The 21,875-nt window shown below is 44.8% G+C and overlaps 1 protein-coding gene across 4 annotated transcripts in view; it reads right to left on the bottom strand.

Moving 5' to 3' along the window:
• The window catches only part of MYO5B (myosin VB), a 298,226-nt gene that overhangs the window by 75,691 nt on the left and 200,660 nt on the right, over positions 1-21,875 (bottom strand). For all 4 annotated transcript variants that reach the window (XM_081212616.1, XM_081212615.1, XM_081212617.1 and 1 more), the window contains exons 15-18: positions 18,173-18,325; positions 16,089-16,186; positions 13,331-13,417; positions 1,195-1,309 (exon numbers count right to left, since the gene is read on the bottom strand). In XM_081212616.1, coding sequence (XP_081068742.1) covers positions 1,195-1,309; positions 13,331-13,417; positions 16,089-16,186; positions 18,173-18,325 — 453 coding nt within the window. The remainder of the gene's footprint in view (positions 1-1,194; positions 1,310-13,330; positions 13,418-16,088; positions 16,187-18,172; positions 18,326-21,875) is intronic.

The following is a 21,875-nucleotide window of genomic DNA, read 5'->3' as shown; positions in this document are numbered from 1 at the left end:
ACACTAACTGGCAGCAGCTCTCCAGACTTTTAGATAAGCGTTTCTCTCTGCCTTACTGGGAAGACACCAGGGATTGAACCTGAGATCTTCTGCATGCAAAACAGATGCTCTACACCTGAGCCACAGCCGCTCCTGGGCTTTGACACCCTTTTATCAACACTCATACACTCAGATTCAGGATTACATAAGCAACAGAGAGCGATGGAACCTTGTGACATTGCAAGTCAGAATCCAGCAAAAGAAAGGAGCTGTCGCTGGGAGTTACTTCAGACATTACTATTTAGTTTTGCCAGGAGCCTTTATGGAGGTTCAATTTAACCAGACCCCGTTGGAAGAAATGGTATGGCAGCCTTTTGATGAATTCCCAGGAAACTCTACTGTGCACATTATAATGGTGTGAGGAAGGATTTGATCCTTCCCCTTGTAAAGTCTTTACCTGGCAGACTCAAAGGTGTTGTGCAAGAAATATGTATGGCTGGAGAGGGCAAATATATAACTAGAAGGGCGGCCCTGTTTAAAAGTTTGGTAATCAAGATAAGAGCTCAGGCAATCTCAGAGTAAGTTTGGGGCAGATGTCAAATTTTCCACTTTTTGTTATGCTTATTCATCTCTGAGCAATAACACAAGAATGGGAAAGGATTTGAAAACTTTCTGCTGCAGGCGAAGTCACTGCGGTCTCCTGAACCCTAATCTACAAAGCAAACTTTGTGGGGTTATACCAGTTCTACTATCATGGCTTCCCCAAAGAATCTGGGTTGGAGTTCCCAGGTGCGTTGCAGAGAATTCTCTGTTAAGACAGCCCTAAGCCCTCTCCTCGAAGCTGAACTGCAATTCCCAGCATTCACTCACAAGAACAGCAGTCAAACCAGCTGAAGACATGATGCTCAATTTGGCTCTAATAAAGTGAGATTAAAAGGAGGCCCCGGAATGGGCAAAAGACTGGTAAAGTAATCTTAAGAATGTACAAAAAGGGTCCTTTTTAGACTGAGGGCAAAACAACTCCCATGGCCATGTCTCATTTACTTCATTCAATTTACTTCATTCAATGAAAGAGTTTTATTCTGCTAGAATCTCCAAGGTCCCCCAGGTCACGGCAACACCTGGCCAGCTGCACAGCAGAGGAGGAAGCGAACTTGGGAACTCAAGTACCAAGGCAACATGTGGGGATGTGGAAAGACTCTTAACCCTGCTCACCTTAATTAGGCTTTCCAGCAGCATCTTGCAAATCACTTTCCTGTCCTCCTTTTTTGAGGTGTCCTTCTTTTTCATAAGAATTCGATACCTATTGAAGAAGTCATGGTAGGTCCACCTGAGAAGGAAGCAGAAGAGGCTTCAGAATAGCTTGTTTAACCTAAAAGCCACGAGGAAAAGCTAGATGGAAGTCCTTACAGTGTATATATAGGAAGTCATAATGGCTCCTTCAAATATTGGCAAGAAGCAGAAATGGTGCAGCTGTCCAAAAGCAGAAGTCTTTGTGAATGCAGAAGGAACCTAAGAATACATTTCCGCCAACAACAGAGGCACACAAAAGATCTAGGCAAAACTCCCAAGTTCCAAGAAGAAGAGAGTCTAGGGTTGTTCACATAAGAAAAACAACTAGTACTGGGGGCTGAAAAGCCAGTAATCCATTGTTCATCGTATTGCACACTCATTCTCCATCGCTCTTCCATTAGTGCCAGATTCTTCCAGGCTCTGCCTACAGCCTGTTAAGATTACACCCTGGCTTCAAAACCCATCAGATTGAGTTAAGTTTTATCCTGGCTCAACACACTCACCTGTCAAGTTTCATGCTTGGTTCCAGCCTCTGGGCATGCTTGGTACTTTTTTGAGATCAAAACTCAGCACCTCTAACCCAAGCCTCAGCCCTGCTAATTACAGAAATTAAGGCTCTTTGTTTTCATGATGAAAGGCAGTGGAGGTGCTCTTTCTCGCTACTGCATGCACGGTCAGGGGCACAGTGAATTGCCAATGTATTCAGCCATTAAATGCAAAATGCAAACAATTGGTGTGGGATACACTGGACTTAATTCTTCGACCAATGTGAATTTCCAAGCTCCCATACATGTAAATCAGGACAACCCAGCTTCCTGACCGACTCCCTGTTGAGAGAGGAGAACATAGGCCTTTTCCAACCAACACTTCTGCAAAAGGCTCTGCGGCCTTTGCGAAACCTTTGGCTACCAATTAAACCTTTGGGTAGAGATTTGGAGGCAGCACTGAGCTACGAGCACACCGTGGCGAAGCTCTAATTCAAAGAGGCAGGGCACTATATCTTGCCTCTCGGAAGAGGCATTTCCTGCCATCATATTTAGATTTAGAGCCCACAGAACGGATTCTGAAATTGGCTCACTGTCTGCCAAGTTTCAGCCCATTGCAAATTAAAAGTCCTGAGTTATGGACCCCTCAAAACGAGCCTTTTAAATAGAATTGCTAGGAGAGTCCGGGGCTGCCAACTGCTGCCATAATTAAATGCATGCGAGTGTCAAAAAAGAAAAGGGAAGGGAAGAGTGAACCGCAAAATTCCGAAGGACTGTCGAAATGCCAGTAACTCTGCAAAAAGCAAGAGCCTGCCTCCAATAACCTTCAAAAATCGAAGGTGGGCTTCAGGCACAATGACTCCCCCCTTCTTTCCTGGAGTTTTTGGCTGCTTCCGCGGAGGTCCTGGCAGAACAATGGCTCACAAAAACCCCTTTTCAGGTTGAAGCAGGCTTCTTGCTTGTGACAGGATGGAACCAGCTTGGTCCTCTCCATCTCAATGTTTAGGGTCCTGATTGGGTAAAAGATTGTCTATATGCCCCAGTATGTCCAACTGCAGCAGCTTTACAGGGTAGTCCACAAGTAGGCAATCTGGTGCTTTCCTGATGTTGCTGGACTCCAACTCCCACCATCCCTGACGGTTCTCCATGCTATTTGGGGCTGATAGGAATTGGGAGTCCACAGCATCTGGAAGGCCTGACAAGGACTACCCTGGGCTAGTCCATTTTCCAAGCTAAGTCACAGAGCTCTGTGAGCAGACTTGCACCAACCCCCACAATGTCTGCAGTTGTTGTTTTTTTAGAAAAATCTATGCATTGTAAGCCAGTTCACATATTTTTGGTCACGCTAAGGTGTGGCGGAATGTTGGGAACCAGCTCTTACATATTACTGTGGCAGAGTTGGCACAGAACACATCGAACTGTTTAAAATGTCTAAGACTCTTGCAATGTCCAAGCCTAAAAAAAAATTCCCCTCTATATAAAGATAAATAAAGCTTAGTAATCTATGGACCCTGTTTTCCTAGAAGGGACCACAAGGCAGCGTAAGGCACATTATGAAAAAATCAGTCTGCAGAGAGGGGTGCCAGTGGAAAACATTTCAATTATGTATGTGCAATGTCTGTAAAAGTTTAGCAGCTGTGATTTTTATACCAAACTGGTACAAGGCTGCAGCATCCGACAGACAGCTCAGATGAACGGAAGAGGCATGAGTGAGAAGTCTGGAACATTCATGTGACAATCCCAACCGCTCCTGGCTAGATGAGGTTATATATATTGGATGAGGTGAGCTTGGAACCAGTAAAGGCAGGCGAGCCATCACAGATATTTGTGATAATATGTTCAGAGAAAGGCTAGGGGAAAAAACACTATTTTATTGGCTGTAAAAGGCTGAGGTTTATCATCAACATTCAGCACAGCCAACTAGTGCACTTAAAAAAATATGTGTTGGAAATACGGGGGGGGGGGAGTTTTTTATGCATTTCTGTGGCACAGAGGCCGAAAGGTTTCCAAACTCTTGATGGCATGGCATTCCAAATTTTGCACCGAGAAAAGCTGAATTCTGCAACCTGCGTAATTTTGCAAATGTGCAGAATTTCTCGCAATTTATTCTGCCAATTTTTTGCTACTTTACATCGCCAGCTGAGCAAAATGGGCAAGACGGTATGACAAGGAGGCAAAGCCTTCCACACAACGCCAAATATCTAATTCAGCTACTTCTAGGGCTCCCGAGTCTTCAAGCACTCAATGTACACAGCCCTGGAAAGATGCAAGAGGCAAGCATCGATAAACAGTAAATTTGCGAAGCAATTCCCAACTTGTTTCAGCCGTCTTCATCAGGGGAATTTATTTGGCCATTAGCTAGACACAAAGCTGCAGATCTTCTACCTAGAATAGACCCAGAGGCACTAGAGCTACGTGCCTAGCTAACAAAGGTTTAAAATTCTCCCACCCCTCGCTGAAGCCAAACTATGTAGGCAATTGGTTACTGAATTATAGCTTCGCATAATGGGCCTGGTTTATTGCATCTTTCTCATGATTGGTTCTGTCTCTGTGTCACATCCTGTTGTGCAAATTACTACGCAAAGCGTCTGTCTATATCCTAGTTCTCTTCCCCATTCAGTCACACATATGTGCACTGATAAGCACAGGCCACGGCTGCTCCTGTACTGGGGAAATTGATGGCATTAACTGGCCCAGTCAAAGGAATGGGGACACAGCTCAGTCATAGGGCATAAGAATTGCATGCCGAAGGACCCAGGTGCCTTCACACGGCCTCTTGCCTTTCAGACACTTGCAGCCTGCTTGGGAGGGACTGATGCTCAGTGGCAGGACACCTGCTTGGCATGTAGAAGGACCCAGGTTCAATCCTTGGCCATCTGCTGCTGGAAGGATCGGATAGCAGGAGATGGGAAAGACCACTATTTGAGACCTTGTAGAGTCGCTGCCAATCAGACAAAAAGTTTGACCAGGTATGAATCATGTTCCTACTGCAGCTGGTGCAGAATGATGGGAGGAGATGCTCAGTGCCTCTGCTAAAACATTTGCATGAGCTACCCATATGCTACTGAGTCTTGTTCAAGGTGCTTGTGTTGGGCAATTGGGGTTCTGGATTCCTTAAGGACCACTGGAGCCTTTATCTCCCAGATCATCTGCAGGAGTGATATTAGTTGTAATGGGTTTGAGTTACTCGTGCGTAAACTGTCCCCGTTAGGGGGCTTAATTGCCCGGGTTAAACCGTCCTGACTGCACAGCCCATCTCAGCGTGGTTGCCTCAGTCGCTAGCAGAATCTGTCTGTGGGCGTTTCTTAAACCTTTTCCAGCATAAAAGCTGTTTGACTCCCAGTCGTCTCCGCCTCTCACTGTGCGGGAGTCTTCTGCGCAGGGAGGGTGTGGGTAGTGGAGGACCAGTGCTCTCCTCACTGATGTCCAGGGAAGAATCCCGGAGCTCTCCCTCCGCTTCCCCAATTTGCCCTCCTGGATCCCTGGTGTTACGCCGATTTCCTTCCCCCTCTACCAAGCTGCATCTCCCCCTGGTGCTGGTACCTTCTCCTGCAGAATCGGGGAGCCTCTCCTTCGCCTTTCGCTCTGATGTCAGTTCCCTGACATCCGTTGACCCCCATATTAAAGCTAGAATTTAGTGGGCATTTAGTGTCGCTAGTTCCATTCTTTGGAACACTCTTCCAGCAGAGATTTGGGAGGCATCCTTGCTTTTGACTTTCAGGCATCTCTTGAATGCATTTTAATGCCGACAGAGCTTTGCTGCTGTTTAAACGGGTTAGCCAGTCACCCTTGTATTCAGCTCTGTTAAGGCCAAACCAAAAGCAAATATTTTATCGAGCATTTCTGTGATGACTCCAGCCTCCTCCCGCTCTACCTCAAATACCTAAAGTATATCTAGATAGTAAATCTTTATACCCTGCATTGCTTTCCTGGGAAGAACAGTGGCTCTGAGTGCAACTTCTGCCACCCGACATCGATTCACTCAATGAACCGGATTAGCAGCAGATTCAGGCCTGACAGGAGGAAGTAACTTCATTTAGCACATACTTGACAAAATTCACTGCCACAAAGCATGAGGGTAACGGCCGCTGAGCTTATGTGACATTTTTAAAAAAGGATTAGAAAAATTATTGATTGATGGACTTAACAATGGCTATCCCGTACACTAACAGCAAACTCATTTTCAGAACAGGGACTTTATTTACGGCTGCTCCAGACGACCTGGTTATTCGGCATTTGTGCTGATTTGCTTGCACAAAAGCTTAGGCAGTGCTTAGACCATATCGGAACTTTCTTGAGTATTTACTCCAATTAGTTCAGAGGGCGATCATACGATCCTGTGCTCACCTTGATTTGTTTATGGTAGGCTTTTTTAAAACAAAACAAAACAACAACAAAACATCATCTTCTTGTTATATGTCATTATTCCTTCATCCCATTCTTTTCGGTACATTCTTCATCACTTTCCAAACCACAAAAGGCATTAAAAATGACTCAGTAGGGGAAGGGGTGGGAACATTCAGAAATCCAGATGCTGGTGAACTACAACTCCCATCATCCTTGGCCATTGGCCATGCTTGCTGGAGGTGATGGGAGTTGTAGTTTAGCAGCATTTGGAGGCTTCCCAGACCTATGTTAGGGCTACAGAGCACTTTAACAATTCACTTTAACTGCGCAAACCTAAAGTTCTGGTGTTGTGCTTTACTCTCCGTGCTTGACTCTCTCCCACAAAATATTGACTGAAGGCACTCCTAGACAAAACAGTCCTTTCTATCTATGCACAAGGAGAAGAAGGTTTCTGCAGGACTGGAGGAACCATCAGTTGGCAGAAGAATAAAACAACTTTATAGGCTGGGGAGGGGAAGGAGAGCAGTTCCAATAGGGACCTCAGAATGTTGACAGACTGGGGGGGTTTTCTTGGGGTGTGTGTGTTGGGGGGGCAAGGAGAGAAAAGGAATGGAGCACAGATTTCCAAACTGTAGTTCATGGCGCACCAAACGGCCTTCAAGCTTCATTCAGGTATGTCTGCATTGAACATTCATATTGATCTTAATTGTAACTTTATTGTTTCATTTATTTCTTTATTTTGTATTCAATGCCCTTTTAAAATGTTTTGGGGGGGGCGTTACTGGGTTATTGTTTTTATTTCGATTATGTTTTCTGTATTTTTAAATCATTGTTTTATCCCGTGGACAGCCTTGAGATTGTATAGGGCAGTATACAAATTTAAATAAAAACAACAACAAACTTTGAATTCTATGGAATGCAAGGATAAGAAATAAAAGAAGCAAAGAGCACTACAACTGAATAAAAATCATTCTATGGTCCACAAAGACAACCAGCCATTTTCAAGCGGTCTGTGCAAAAAAATAAATTTGGAACCACTGGAATGGAGTATTCAAGTAAAGGGCAAGACCGGACAGAACCCTAAACAAGAGCATTCTATACTGCAACATTTTGTTGCAGGTTTCACTTGACATACACATAGCATACCTCTGGAGACAGACGGACAGGAAGATCATCACTTTGACACTGGGCTGATGAGCTTCCCAGATTCTGTCTGGTTCCTCAGAACTGGGAACACTGGTCTGGTCTAGGAAGGATAACTCTTCTGTTCTTATGACTGACCCTTCTGCAACAGCTGCGCATTGACTCACTGATCTTAAAGCGAAAGTGTTTGCACACAAGGAAGCTTGTGAGTGATAGCTGAGGAGCTCAACTATTCAAGTTCATGGTTTCTAAAGATTACCTTTCAAGTGTAGCCAGCACTTCTAGAACGAAGATAAATTGATTCAAAACGGTTTTCAAGAAGTAAGAGACAGTGTTCCTTGCTTTAAACAAAAAAGGCTGTGATCAATACACTGTCCATTTCTTAGGGATGGTGCATTCATCATGGTACATTCTAATAACGAACACACCCCTCTGCTCCTGAGCAGCGCTTCAAACTGAATTATGCATTTTTAGTCTCTATCACATTTATGCAGAAACCTAGTATTTCATGGCACAAAAACCCCACAACTAAGCGTATCCAGTTTTGCCAAATGCAGTGTTTATAGTTTTGAAGGTTCCTGTTCTGTCAGTGCTCTCTGAAATCAGGAATGATTAAAAAGCTGCTCTCTCAATTTCACAAAGGGAACAAGAAACGTTGCAGCAGCTTTGTCAAGGGATTGCAAGGTGATCCTGAACTCTCAATATTTCAGTGAGGAACAACTGAAACGGTAATTACTCCTTCGCCAATGCAATGCAGACACATTGAAACCAGCCATGTTGTAGTACATGGTATCCTATACACAGAAACATGTACAGGCAGCTGCAGGTGGTTCAGCCATCTGCCCAGGAGGAACTTAAAAGTATCCTGGTTGTCTGTTAGACCCTTGTCTTATGCTGTGATCTTAAGGTGCCCAGAAATGCAGAGCAGTATTTTTCTGCATTGGTTTCAAATAATAATAATAATAATAATAATAATAATAATAATAATAATAATAGTAGTAGTAATAATAATAATAATAATAATAATAATAATAATAATAATAATTTATTTATACCCTGCCCGTCTGCCTGGGCTTCCCCAGCCACTCTGGGCGGCTTCCAACAAAATATTAAAAATTTTAATGCATCAAACATTAAAAGCTACCCTAAACAGGGCTGCCTTCAGATGTCCAGAAGGGACCTGGAGCTGCAGACATCTTACAGCGTTTATTTATTGGCCATCTGTCACTATGCGCTAATTCTTAATCAGTAGCCAGGTGAACTGAGAAATACATAATAAACACACACAAATTTGCAATTAGGGACAGAAGATTCCGTCAATGTTGGTTTCTTTCAGTTTCTCTTTTTCCACAGCGGTTTGAGGGTTGTTGTTTTTAGTTTGTTTTTTTAAACTCCCCGTGAAGATTCACCAGCATTTTACTGCAAATTTCTCCTACTGTACATATAGGTAAAGGTAAAGGGACCCCTGGCCATTAGGTCCAGTCATGGCCGACTCTGGGGTTGCGGCACTCATCTCGCTTTATTGGCCGAGGGAGCCGGCATACAGCTTCCGGGTCACGTGGCCAGCATGACTAAGCCGCTTCTGGCAAACCAGAGCAGCACACGGAAACGCCATTTACCTTCCCGCCAGAGCAGTACCTATTTATCTACTTCCACTTTGTGCTTTCGAACTGCTGGGTTGGCAGGAGCAGGGACCGAGCAACGGGAGCTCACCCCGTCGCTGGGATTTGAACCGCCGACCTTCTGATCGGCAAGTCCTAGGCTCTGTGGTTTAACCCACAGCACCACCCGCGTCCCACCGTACATATATTTGTATGCAAATTTCAGTAATCTGCACTTTTTTTGTGACTCAATTTCCATCAGCTGTAATGCTTTTTAATATTATTCACAGTAACATATGCATTTATATGCACAATTTGCCCTGTTGCATGCATTCCTGCACATATCACTTGGCTGGAGAACTGCAAAATTCAGAGAAGAGCAAACCTTGGAGAAGGGAAGGTCTGAGTCTCAGAAAGTGCTGCTAAGCTCAAACAACAGGGGCTTGTGATCCACTTGTATGTGGGGAGGTTTCTGCGACAGCAGAGCCTTAAAACAGGCAACCCTTCACCTCAGCCTGAAATTGTGCATTTCAGGAAAAAGCTGTCACCGCTAGGATCTGCAGATGGTATAAACTGGCCCAGGGTCACCCAGCCTCGCTTCAAAGTAAATCGGTGCAGAACTTGCCCATACAGGAAGACTGCCCTGGCGATTAAATGGAATCTGACATTCCTGTACGCCCATCAAGTCTTCTGATCTTTAGACAGGCTGCCATAAATATTATATGCATGTCTTTTGTGGCTTTTGGGAGGGCTTAGCAATGGAAAGGCTGTAAAAAAAAAATGAATAAAACCCCAAATAACAGGGGGGAAGTATAATTCTCTATTAAAGCTCCACTGAACTTTTATCGTGATGGTTTATTTGTGTGGACTATGTACGATTAACAGCCTTCCAGTTTGCTAGCTCAGCAGTAATGTCTGGAATTCCTTATGAAATGCAAATTAAACGAGGCTGGTCTAGGCAGACGAAGAAGAAACCTCACAACACACCTTCCTGCTTTTTATCTCAGGCTGCTAACTGCTATGCGACGGCATGGTTGGCACTCAGCTAAGGACAGAGCTGGTGGCGAAGTGGACAGGGACCACTTTAACAGCATCACTATTGAACAACCAGCAGAGACAGTAGTGAGACATGTGAGCATAAGAACTGTCTGCTGGATCAGGCCCATCCAGTCCAGTATCCTGTCCTCACAGTGACTAGACAGATGTCTATGGGAAGCCCGAAAGCAGGACCTGGGTGCAATAGCACTCTCCCCACCTGTGACTTCCGGAATCTGGCATTAAGAGGCATGCAATGGAGGTAGAACCGGTGGCAAGAGATGCAAAGTATTTCCGATGGGCAAAGTATTGCAGGGGTAGATGTGACTCAGAGCCTTGAAGGACTGGAAGAGGGGAAGCCCAAGGAAGCGTGGATTTAAGCTTTTGCTGCAGTATGCTGGAATAAACATCTAAGTCAGGGGTCAGCAAACTTTTCCAGCAGGGGGCCGGTCCACTGTCCCTCAGACCTTGTGGGGGGCCAGACTATATTTTGGAAAAAAATAATAATGAATGAATTCTTATGCCCCACAAATAACCCAGAGATGCATTTTAAATAAAAGCACACATTATACTCATGTAAAAACACGCTGATTCTATATCCTTCTTTGGGGGGGGGGACACAGGGTGGAAGTCATGCAGGCCCGACTGTAAGTGCTTATTTCATTTTGCACGCCACCTTTGGGGAGTTCTCTGCACACACGAGGAGGTTCACGATACAGCAAAATAAACGGAATGCATAAAGGTAAAGGAACCCCTGACTGTTAAGTCCAGTCGCAGACGACTCTGGGGTTGCGGCGCTCATCTCGCTTTACCGGCCGGGGGTGCCGGTGTTTGTCCGCAGACAGTTTTTCTGGGTCATGAGGCCAGCAGGACTAAGCCGCTTCTGGCGAAACCAGAGCAGTGCACGGAAACGCCGTTTACCTTCCCGCCAGAGCGGTACCTATTTATCTACTTGCACTGGCGTGCTTTCGAACTGCTAGGTTGGCAGGAAATGGAATGCCCACACCTAAAAACACACAAACCCAATAATGGCAGCAGCATTAGCAACCATTTGCAAACAAGGGCTTTGTGAAAATGAGTAATTTCCAGAGAAGTAGCCATGCTAAGTCTCTTCTGCAGCATGAACAACCAAGAGAGCCTTGTGGGACCTCCAAGACTAACGCATTTATTAAGGCTCTCAAAGCTCTCATGGACTCAAGCCCGTGTTGTCAGATATAGGAAGTGAAATCTTAGTTGGCAGTTATAGAAAGGAGAAAACTGTAAGGTGACTGGCAATGAGATGCGGACATTACAGCCAGTATGAATTAGAGCTTAATGTTAAGTAGACACACCTTTAGCCTTTCACTGTAGAAGAATGGGAATAATTGCTGAGATTAGTGTATTAACACCTGTAATGGAGCAGGGAACTGCTTGCAAAGAAAGAAGATTAATATATAAAATTCCTGCAGACAGAGGACCAGATAATTTTTCTAACAATGATTGGTGTTGTTATCGTCATCACCTTCATCATCCTCATCATATTTAGTACCCACCCTTCACCAGAAGGGCAGGTTACGGCAATATAAAATATGGCATTTAAAACAGTTTAAAACAAATCCCAATCACAAGTAGAACGGGTCCTAAACTATACATACGGTATTTCTAAACTGTCAAAGGGCCAGAATAAAGACACAGAAGGTGGCCGAAAATAAATGGGTTTCAAAAACCAGTTTAAAGGTTTGCACAATTGAATCCCCTGAAAGTCCAGATATTGTTATAAACTCAGGACAGTGGCTGTGGCAGAGGTGCTCTTTTCAAGAGTAAGGAGGAAAAGCAGCCCTCGCTAACCCAGAATGTCAACACACGGAATGTCACTAGGAAGAGCATATAATGAGATACAATGAGATGAGGGAAGTTTGGCCGAACTCTATGCCACTCTGGGGACTCATAGAGAACACTCTGTATTCGCCCCTTCTTGTTGCTAATGCACATTTACATTCTGGGGCAGAAGTAAGGGGGGGGGAGAGTGGCATGAGGACTCGCCATTACAGTAGCCTTACGTTTATAATCCCATTGCTGCAGATGATAAAGCTGATAGTTATGCCGATAGTAAAACACGAAAACTGCTCAGCGGTGAAGCCAGATGCACTCCCACCCCCGAAATATGACTTGCCCTTGTCACCGTTATCTCTTGATTTATACCTGGGATGTGCAAAATTTCAAGAAGCCCTAAAATGTTTCTTTTGTTAACTCCAAGCTCCCCAAAATGTGGTGCAAATTCCAAACGCAAACCTGTCTCTATCCTCGCTTTGTCTGTAAGCCAGTCATCGCAAACTGCATTAGCACAAGACAGTTTGGTGGACTGGCTTAGAGAAGATGATGCTAAACATGCCGTGTGGCAGAACACCAGATGACTGGCCAATCTTTAATTCACTTACAGACTTGTCACTTGAAATTTTATGGAGCCTGGGTTGTTAAAAGAGGCCACCTCTATGTTGTAGCCGGAAAAAAAGAGTTACTGCTGGGATTTCTCCTTGAAATTACCATATTTTTCGCCCTATAGGACGCACTTTTTCCCCTCCAAAAATGAAGGGGAAATGTGTGTGCGTCCTATGGGGCGGATGCAGGCTCCTTGGCTTCAGCGATAGCAACGCGAAGCCTAGGAAGCCTGCGCTCCAGAGGCTTCGTGTTGCTTTCGCTGAAGCCAGAAGAGTCTGCTCTTTGAGGCTGGCGGTGGGGGAAAGCAGCACTTCCCCCCATTGCCAGCCTCACAAGCTGGGTCGAAAAGCCCGCAGGAGCCGCACAGCCTTTAAAGAGTGCACCGCTCTTGGGGGCTTTTCCCCGAGGAGAGAGAAGGGACTGACTGGCCGTTTCAGTCCCTTCTCCCTCCTGGTCGAAAAGCCCACAGGAGTCGCGCGCGGCTCCTGTGGCCTTTTGCGGTAGGTGGGGGAATTCCGCCACCTCCCGCAAATGCAGGAAGAAGGTCTTGGAGTAGCACACAGGCTGTGTGCAGCCTGTCTGCTGCTCTTAGGGCTGCAGGGGGGTGTCATATTTTTTCGTTGATTTCCCCCCCTGAAAACTAGGTGCGTCCTATGGGCCGGTGCGCCCTATAGGGCGGAAAATACGGTATTTTCCCCCCTCCGAGGGTGTTGTGGAAGATGGGTGCTGTTTATTTTTTTAAAAAAGAATCAATGCTGAAATGAGCTTATAGCCTTTCCGCACAAAAAACCACTCTTGGTTACTTCTATCCCCAAGAACAATTCAGGAGTCAGGAGATGGCGTAGGGGCAGTCATCTTGCTGCTGCCATTGTTAAATAACTAGAAGAGAGGTATCCTTGCTGATCAGCTTCAAACCAACCTGGCTACCTTCTACCTACCCCCGGATTCTATTCTGCTTTTGTGTTTGTTAATTTCAATACACACACACTAAAAACAACACAGCAGACTAGAGTTTCAGAGATATGGTACCTGGACGGGTAGCCAGCAGCACTGATGCGGATGGTCTCCAAGACGCCACAGGCTCTCAGCTGCTGGACTGCTCTCTTTGGGTCAAAGCTGCAAAGAAACAAATTTATAGCACCTATGAATGTGGCAATGCAATACATCTAAAAGCCCTAACAGCAGTTTTTTTCAGGCAGACCAACTGTTAACAATGCCAAGCAGCGAAGTATCTCTGAGTCAACTGTATAAGTGCTTTCTTGATGGAATGAGGACAGAAATTTGCCCAACCAGATAAGACTGTGGGAGTTTCCTTTTAAGCAGGGGTTGGGTTGCCATCTGCCATGGATGCTTCAGTCGAGATTCCTGCATTGCAGGGGGTTGGACTTTAATAATAATAATAATAATAATAATAATAATAATAATAATAATAATAATTTATACCCCGCCCTTCCCGTTTCAAAATCTACGTTTCTACGACTTCCCTAGGAGTAATTCAACATTCACTAAAATTTAAACCGTAACCGAAAGTGGGGTGGAAATAGAGAAATTTAGCGCATTACAAGAAAAGAATCGCTATGAGGATCTTGCAAACCATTTCTGGATTTGGAAACACTAAAGCATTCTTAACCACATTCTGCAAGGGCACGGGGAGCTTCTGATGTGGGCTGAGAGCCCTCTCAATCTGGCCTTTGGGGCTCTCCCCAAACTTCACTCCCTCTCCCCAGGCAACTTCCCTAATCAGCCCATGCAATTTGGGGGTGGGGGGGGGTGGGTCAGGGGAACAGAAGTGAAGGGAAAATGCTTTTGACTAGCTGGGATGTGTCCCTGAACTGTAACAATGCTTATCGCATGCCAGGTTGAAGGATGGAGAGATGCGGTAATAGGTGGTGATATAGCATCCTCTGGCTTTTGTGTACCTGGAATGTCCCCTGGTGTACATCTGCTGCCCCACTAATTTTTGCTTCTGCCCCCCCCCCCCACCTCTAGCATAAGGAGAACATGGTCTATGAGGGAACCTTGCCCTCTGGTTGAAAAAACAAAACAGTTCCCTGTCCCTGACACTAAGCAGAGGTCACCTTCAATTTCCCAGCACCAAGGAGGTGCATGGGATCACTGCTTTCAACCTGAAATGAATTCCGAATTCTGGATCCTACTTGTGGAAGGCCTTTTCACCCCCCTTCAATGAATAACTGATCTGAAGGCAGCCCTGTATTGGGAAGCTTTTAATGTTTTATGTTTTATTATGTTTTTATGTGTGTTGGAAGCTGCCCAAAGTGGCTGGGTGAAAAAATACAAATACATATATATATATATATATATATATATATATATATATATATATATATATATATATATATATATATATATATAAAAAAATATAAATATTGGCAAGTTCACAATTTGCCAGAACTGAATTAGAAACTCCAGGATTGCTCGCCAGTTCCTTTTCTGTGGCTCAAAATCTTCAGCAATTGCTGTCAACATTTAATATTTGCAAATCCAGAATCAATGAGCAGTTTTGAGTAGCCCTTGATGCACCATAATAGCAGAAATACGCCGCCTCCTGGTATTCGCCACATTATAAAATCCATCAAAGCTGTCAATCCCGCAGCAAGTGATCCATTATTTTATCATGAAGTCAAATGCACAAGGAGCAGACATTTAGCACATTATTCCAGCGAGCAGCTCAGCAGTACGTGTGCTCATGTGCGCGCGCGCGCCATTTTAATAATAATAATAAATAACACTAGCAATTTTGCTTTGACTGAGCACCTTTCATCATGCAAACTCCCAAAGCAATTCTTTATGTTGGCTATAACAAAGAGACCTCTCTGAAATGCTGCTGTCACGATCAAACTCTTGCCATTTTGGGACAGAGTACAGCAGTTATTCAACAACACGTTTAGGAAGAAGCAGAGACTATTGCAAATTTCATAGGAGTAACCATAGCAAAAGTTAAGCGAGGGAATGAATTTCAGTAGGGACAAATGTAAGATTCTGCACTTAGGCAGGAAGAACCAGGTGCACAAATATAAGATGAGGGACGCCTGGATTGCCAGCAGTACATGTGAAAACGATCTAAGGATCTTAGCAGACCACAAGCTTAACATGAGTCAATAGTGCGATGCAACAGCAAGAAAAGCTAATGCTATTATAGGCTGCATCAACAGAAGCATAGTGTCCAGATCAAGGGAAGTAATAGTACTGCTCTATTCTGCCTTGGTCAGAATTCTGCCTTGGAGTATTATGTCCAGTTCTGGGTGCCACAATACATAGGATATTCTTTAGGGGAAGGACAGTGGCTCAATGGTAGAGCCTCTGCTCTGAATACAGAAAGCTATGGGTTCAAACCCCAGCATCTCCAGGTGGGGCTGGGAACACCCCTGTCTGAAACGCTGGAGAGCTGCTGCCAGGGCTAGGTGAACACAGCATAAGGCAGCTGTCACCCCCTATTTCTAAAGGCTTATTGCAGTGCTCAGCATCGGGCAGGATTACAATTACAATTAGAAAAGAGGGCCTTCTCAGTGGTGGCACCCACCTTGTGGAACACCCTCCCATCAGATGTCAAGGAGATGAGTAACTATATAACCTTTAGAAGACACCTGTATAGGGAAGCTTTTTAAGATTTAATACTTTTAAATATGTTGGAGGCTGGGGCAACCCAGTCAAATGGGTGGGGCACAAATAACAGCAGCAGCAACAACCACAACTGACAGTCAGACATCAACTATCTCATGGTCTGCTTAACTTCAGCCCATTGATGTTCTTGTCTTGTCGTACTTACCTGAAAGGAAGCTTCTCATCATTTGGCTTGATGCAGCGTACGTAATGGGGAGTGGTGGCATTCAGGGTCTCCATAAGCAAATGTAAGGAGTTACGGAACTGGAAGAAACAATTAAAAAGACAATCCATTCCTGAAATTAGATGACATAATGTGGGGTGTAACATCACTTTATTTTTCTACACCTGATTACACTTAATGAGCAAGTGCTAAATCTGTGAGATGACTCAGCCCTAAAGCGTAGCATCTCTGCCTGTGAAGCCTTGCCCACTCTTCTGGACACTGCGGTCAAGTGAGGAACATGCACATGGAAACACGTGTAAAAGGGGGAGGTGAATAGTTTGCCCAATCCTGGTCACTGCCTCGTGGCTACAGCATGTGTGAATGACACAGTGTCATGGTGACAAACTGCTTGCTTCACAACTCCTCAAATGCAATCCTTTTTCAGCAGAGACTGTTCAGGGATTTCGGGGTGTGTGTGTGTGTGTGTGAGAGAGAGAGAGAGAGAGAGAGAGAATAGGCCTTTTAACATCACAAAACAGCAAGGGAGGAATGGGCCCAAAGGACATCAGATTCTATGCTCCCGCCTCTAGGCAGGATCCTGCCCAAATTGCTCCGGATATTTTAATAGGAAAACAGTGCATATGGCATTTTAAATAAATACAATAGTGCAATTCAACATCGTGCTAAAGCATTCATTCTGTCAAGAGTAAGCATTTCTGTTTGCCAGACAGAACCATCTCTCCTTGGAGAGGGAGCAGGGGGAAAGAGAGGGCAGAAAGTTGCATGGCGCTAGCAGGACAAATCGCAATGGTTTCTGCTAGCACAACAACATGTTTGGATCTGGCCCAAATATTGCAAAACCCACCTGGCAAGGATACCACACGCAAGAGTGGAAGACAGAATCTGGGGCTCACTGAACCACAGACGGCTGTTAAGTTAAATAACTGCAAGGACTGATAGCTATTCTGGCCTGAGAGAAGCCTTCTTTTGGAACTTAAATTGAACTAGTTAATATTTGTTACGTGTATGAATCGCTTCCAGTCTGGAAGCAAAATATCATGGTCGGCATATGGAAGAAATCTGACCCTTAGAATGGTCACTGGGGTGGTTTTGTGCCCTAATAAATTCTCCTGCCCCCAGATCTAAGCAGAAGGCAAAAGAAATGCCAAACCACCCCAAATACTAAGGTGGTGGCAGGTGGAGGGGAATACCTAAATTTCCCCAAAAATATACTAAAATAAATAAATTGATTTATTTTAGTATATTTGGGGGAAATTGTGTATATTTGAAAACGTGGGCAGCATTAAGATAAATTCAACAGTGTAAATAAGTTTTGATGGATGGAATAATGGAATACTCAATGGTTTAGTTTACATAAAATATGCAGGGATTTATGTTATGGAAAATGAACCGTAGAAAGAGTAGAAGGGAAGTCATTGATATTTTAAGGTTGTTTAAATGAATATTCTAAAATGTAAAATAGAAAATTTAATAAAAATTATGGGGGGGGGGGAGGAATACCTAAAATTGGCAGCAGAACTTAAGTAAATAAATGCATCCAAGCAGTAGTATTCAGTGTTGGTTATTCACTTAGTCTTACGTTTTTGGTGTGACAAAGAGTATGAATAAAAGGTAAAAAGATAAAGGACCCCTGGACAGTTACATCCAGTCAAAGGCGACTATGGGGTTGAGGCACTCATCTCGTTTTCAGGCCGAGGGAGCCGGCATTTGTCCACAGACAGCTTTCCGGGTCATGTGACCAGCAGCACTATACCGCTTCTGGTGCAACAGAACACTGTGACAGAAACCAGAGCACATGGAAACACTGTTTACCTTCCCACCACAGTAGTGCCTATTTATCTACTTGCACTGGTGTGCTTTCGAACTGCTAGGTTGGCAGGAGCTGGGACCGAGCAATGGGAGCTCACCCCATCGCAGGGATTTGAACCGCTGACCTTCCAATCAACAAGCCCAAGAGGCTCAGTGGTTTAGACCACAGCGCCACCCGCATCCCTATAAAGAGAACAAATGCTGCAATGGGAACGCAAAAGTTCCACCGAGTGTGTGTAAGAACGATTTCCTACCTGATGCCCGACAGTTTTCTTATGCTCTTTATTGGCTGCTTTCACAGCTGGACGGGCAGAGCGAATATTGATTTTCGAGGAAGCTCCTTTTCCAGTCGCAGCAGCCGGCGCAGGGTCTTTCCCATCATGAAACAAGTCGGCTACCATGGGGTACTGCAAAGAAGGAAGAAAGGCTTGGACTGTTTAGTGCTCTTGCTACGGCGGTCAGGAAAACAGGCTTGGCTCCTCCTGGTCAGCAAAGTCACACTCAGAGCCCTCGCTGAAAGGGAAGGTGCTATGCTATGCTAAATGCAGCCCGGTGAGAACTGCCATATCAAATGCAATTAAATATTTTTCTGTATCTCTTAGAGCCAACAGAGACCTGATGTTAAGCAGGTTCCTTTTTAAAAATAAAATAAAATAAATTGTTGCTAGCTGGTGTGTTGGTGCAATTCCTTTGAGACTACAGTACATAAGAAAGGGGGGGGGCGAACATTTTAGGAATGCAAGAAGCTGCCTCATACCAAGCCAGATTGTGGCAAGACCACCACAGGTATTCCATATACTCTTCCAACAAGACCACCTGTCTGCCTAGCTCAGTATCGTCCGCACCTGTGGTTCTCAAATATTTCCCCCCTCCACAGACCCCTGGGAAATCGCTGAGGGTTTTTTGGCAGACGACTTAATGATTTTTCTGCCAGTTGTAATTGCTCTGTGCTAGGTGCTGTGTGATTTTTAACTGTATTTTTACACACATTGCTGCAGACCACCTGATGGGAAACCTCCCCCCCCCAAAAAAAAAATCTACACAGTTTCAGGCAGAAGTCTTTTCCTCAGCCCTCCATAGAGATCCCAAGGATTCAACCCAAGACCTTCTGCTCCACAAGGCTGAGGTTTAGAAAACCACAGTAACAATTGACTGAGGGAAGTAGATCATAGAATCAAAAAGTCGGAAGGGACTATGGGGATTATCTAGTCCAACCCCCTCCAACACAAGGAATCTTTTGCCCCATGTGGGGCTCAAACCCACAGCCCTGAGTTTAAGAGTCTTGTGCTCCAGCAACTGAGTTTAAGCATGTTTAGCCTGGAAAAGAGGACAGTGGGAAGAGATATGAGAGCTATCTTCAAGTATCTAAAGGGCTGCCACATGGAAGATGTTACTCCAAGACTGTTTTCTCCTGCTCTGGAGGGTAGGACTCAAACCAGGGGCTTCAAGTGGCAAGAAAGGAGATTCCGACTAAACCTCAGGAAGAACGTTCTGACAGTAAGAGCTCTTTGGTACAACAACAAGTAACCAAACAATATAACCCCTGTGTTGTAAACGATAGTAGTAATATCCAAGGCAACACGATGACCAAATACAATGATACAATATCAATATACACTCTTTATATAATATGAAATATATGAAATCACATAAACAGAAAACTTATGAATCTCTGAAAGTCACAAATTATACACAAATTATTGCACAAGAAGCAATGTATCAGATTATTAGCTGGTGAAAATAGGCTGTAAAGCTTTGTTTATGGAGTCCGACGCTGCCGTAGTTCGCAAACAGACGTTGTGAACAATGACTCTGGATATACCCACTCTTTCGTGGAATTCTTCTTCAGCACAGCAGAAGGATACAGAATTGCTTCATAAACCTATCTCTATGGCAGCGGCGTAGCGTGAGTTCTCAGCACCCGGGGCAACGCAAGTAATTTGCGCCCCCTAACCCGGGGCAAGGCAAGTAATTTGCGCCCCCCCTAACCCGCGAGTTGCCGCTGGCGCTGCCGCCCAAACGACGCCGCTTGCCCGGAGGAGGAGGGGGGCAGAGAGGCGAGGAAAATGCAACTGCCCAGCAGCTGCAGCAGCACCGGCGGAGGCGGGGCTGTGAGGAGGGGCTGCCTGATGCGTCCTCCGCGGCGAGCGCTGAGAGCCGCTGCCTGCCGGGCGCCTTCAGCCCGGACGCGCACACAGCTCGGCGGTTCCGCGAGACATGTGGCTCCGCTACAGCCTGCGCCCGAGGCTCTTCGGCGACTCCGGAGGCAGCGAGCGCGCCCCCCCCCAGATGTTGCGCCCGGTGCGGCCGGCACCCCTGGCACCCCCCACGCTACGCCACTGCTCTATGGTGACTGGAAAAGTAGAACAACAATTGCTATGGAGCAGTGGTCATAAAGTTACCGTATTTTTTGCTCTATAAGACTCACTTTTCCCCTCCTAAAAAGTAAGGGGAAATGTGTGTGCGTCTTATGGAGCGAATGCAGGCTGCGCAGCTATCCCAGAAGCCAGAACAGCAAGAGGGATTGCTGCTTTCACTGTGCAGCGATCCCTCTTGTTGTTCTGGCTTCTGAGATTCAGAATATTTTTTTTCTTGTTTTCCTCCTCCAAAAACTAGGTGCGTCTTGTGGTCTGGTGCATCTTATAGAGCGAAAAATACGGTGTGTGGTCACTGCTACACTGCTTCTTTCAGAGACTTGCATAGTCTTCAAAGACTTTCAGAGACTTATAAGACTTATGTTTCTTTGGTTTTACGTTTTCAAGAGAATCCATCAAGAGTGCATAATTTGTGACTTTTCAGAGATTCCTAAGTTTTCTGTTTACGTGATTTCATGTATTTCATATTATATCAAGAGTGTATATTGATATTGTATCATTGTATTTGGTCATTGTGCTGCCTTGGATATTACTAGTAAGAGCTCTCTGACAGTGGAATGGATTCCCTAGGGAAGTGATGAGCTCTCCTTCCTTGGAGATTTTTATAAGCAGAAGTTTTAAGTAGAGGTCCCTTTTAAGCAGAGGTTGAATCACACCTGTCTGGGTTTCTTTAGTTGAGATTCCTGAATTGCAGGGGGTAGTAGTAGTAGTAGTAGTAGTAGTAGTAATAATAATAATAATAATAATAATAATAATAATAATAATTTATACCCCGCCCATCTGGCTGAGTTTCCCCAGCCACTCTGGGCGGCTTCCAATCAAGTGTTAAAAACAATACAGCGTTAAATATTAAAAACTTCCCTGAACAGGGCTGCCTTCAGATGTCTTTTAAAGATAGGATAGCTGCTTATTTCCTTCACATCTGAAGGGAGGGCGTTCCACAGGGCGGGTGCCACTACCGAGAAGGCCTTCTGCCTGGTTCCCTGTAGTTTTGCTTCTCGCAATGAGGGAACCGCCAGAAGGCACTCGGCGTTGGATCTCAGTGTCCGGGCTGAACGATGCGGTTGGAGACGCTCCTTCAGGTATACAGGACCGAGGCCGTTTAGGGCTTTAAAGGTCAGCACCAACACTTGGAATTGTGTTCGGAAACGTACTGGGTTGGATTAGATGACAGTGAAGATCCCTTCCAACTCTACAATTCTAAGATTCTATGATGTATTTTTTTTCCCTCTCTCTCTTTCAGGTATGCACAATTATAAGATAGTTTTGAGATAAAGTTACTGAAGGGTTCTGGCCGTCATGGAAACACTTGAAAAACTTTCACGGGCAAAACACATTGAAGATAATTTAGAAGAACTTACTTTCAGCAAGCACAGCCCAGACACCCCCCCCAAAAAAACCTCTCTACCTCACAGCACTTCTGTCACAAAAGAAACTGCCATTAGCCCCATTTCAAAACACTGACCCAAGATGCATATCGGAACTACAAGGAACTTCAAAAGCAGAATCTCCTTTGCACTGCCTTTATTAAGACGGGACTGTAATTTTCCGTCAGTTCCTCTTGGAGATTAATTAGCCGAAC

This window comes from Podarcis bocagei (assembly GCF_964188305.1).
Source record: "Podarcis bocagei genome assembly, chromosome: 11".
Taxonomy (NCBI): Eukaryota; Metazoa; Chordata; class Lepidosauria; order Squamata; family Lacertidae; genus Podarcis; species Podarcis bocagei.
The sequence above is the reverse complement of the archived record's forward strand: the minus strand, read 5'-3'. Positions and strand labels throughout refer to the sequence as shown.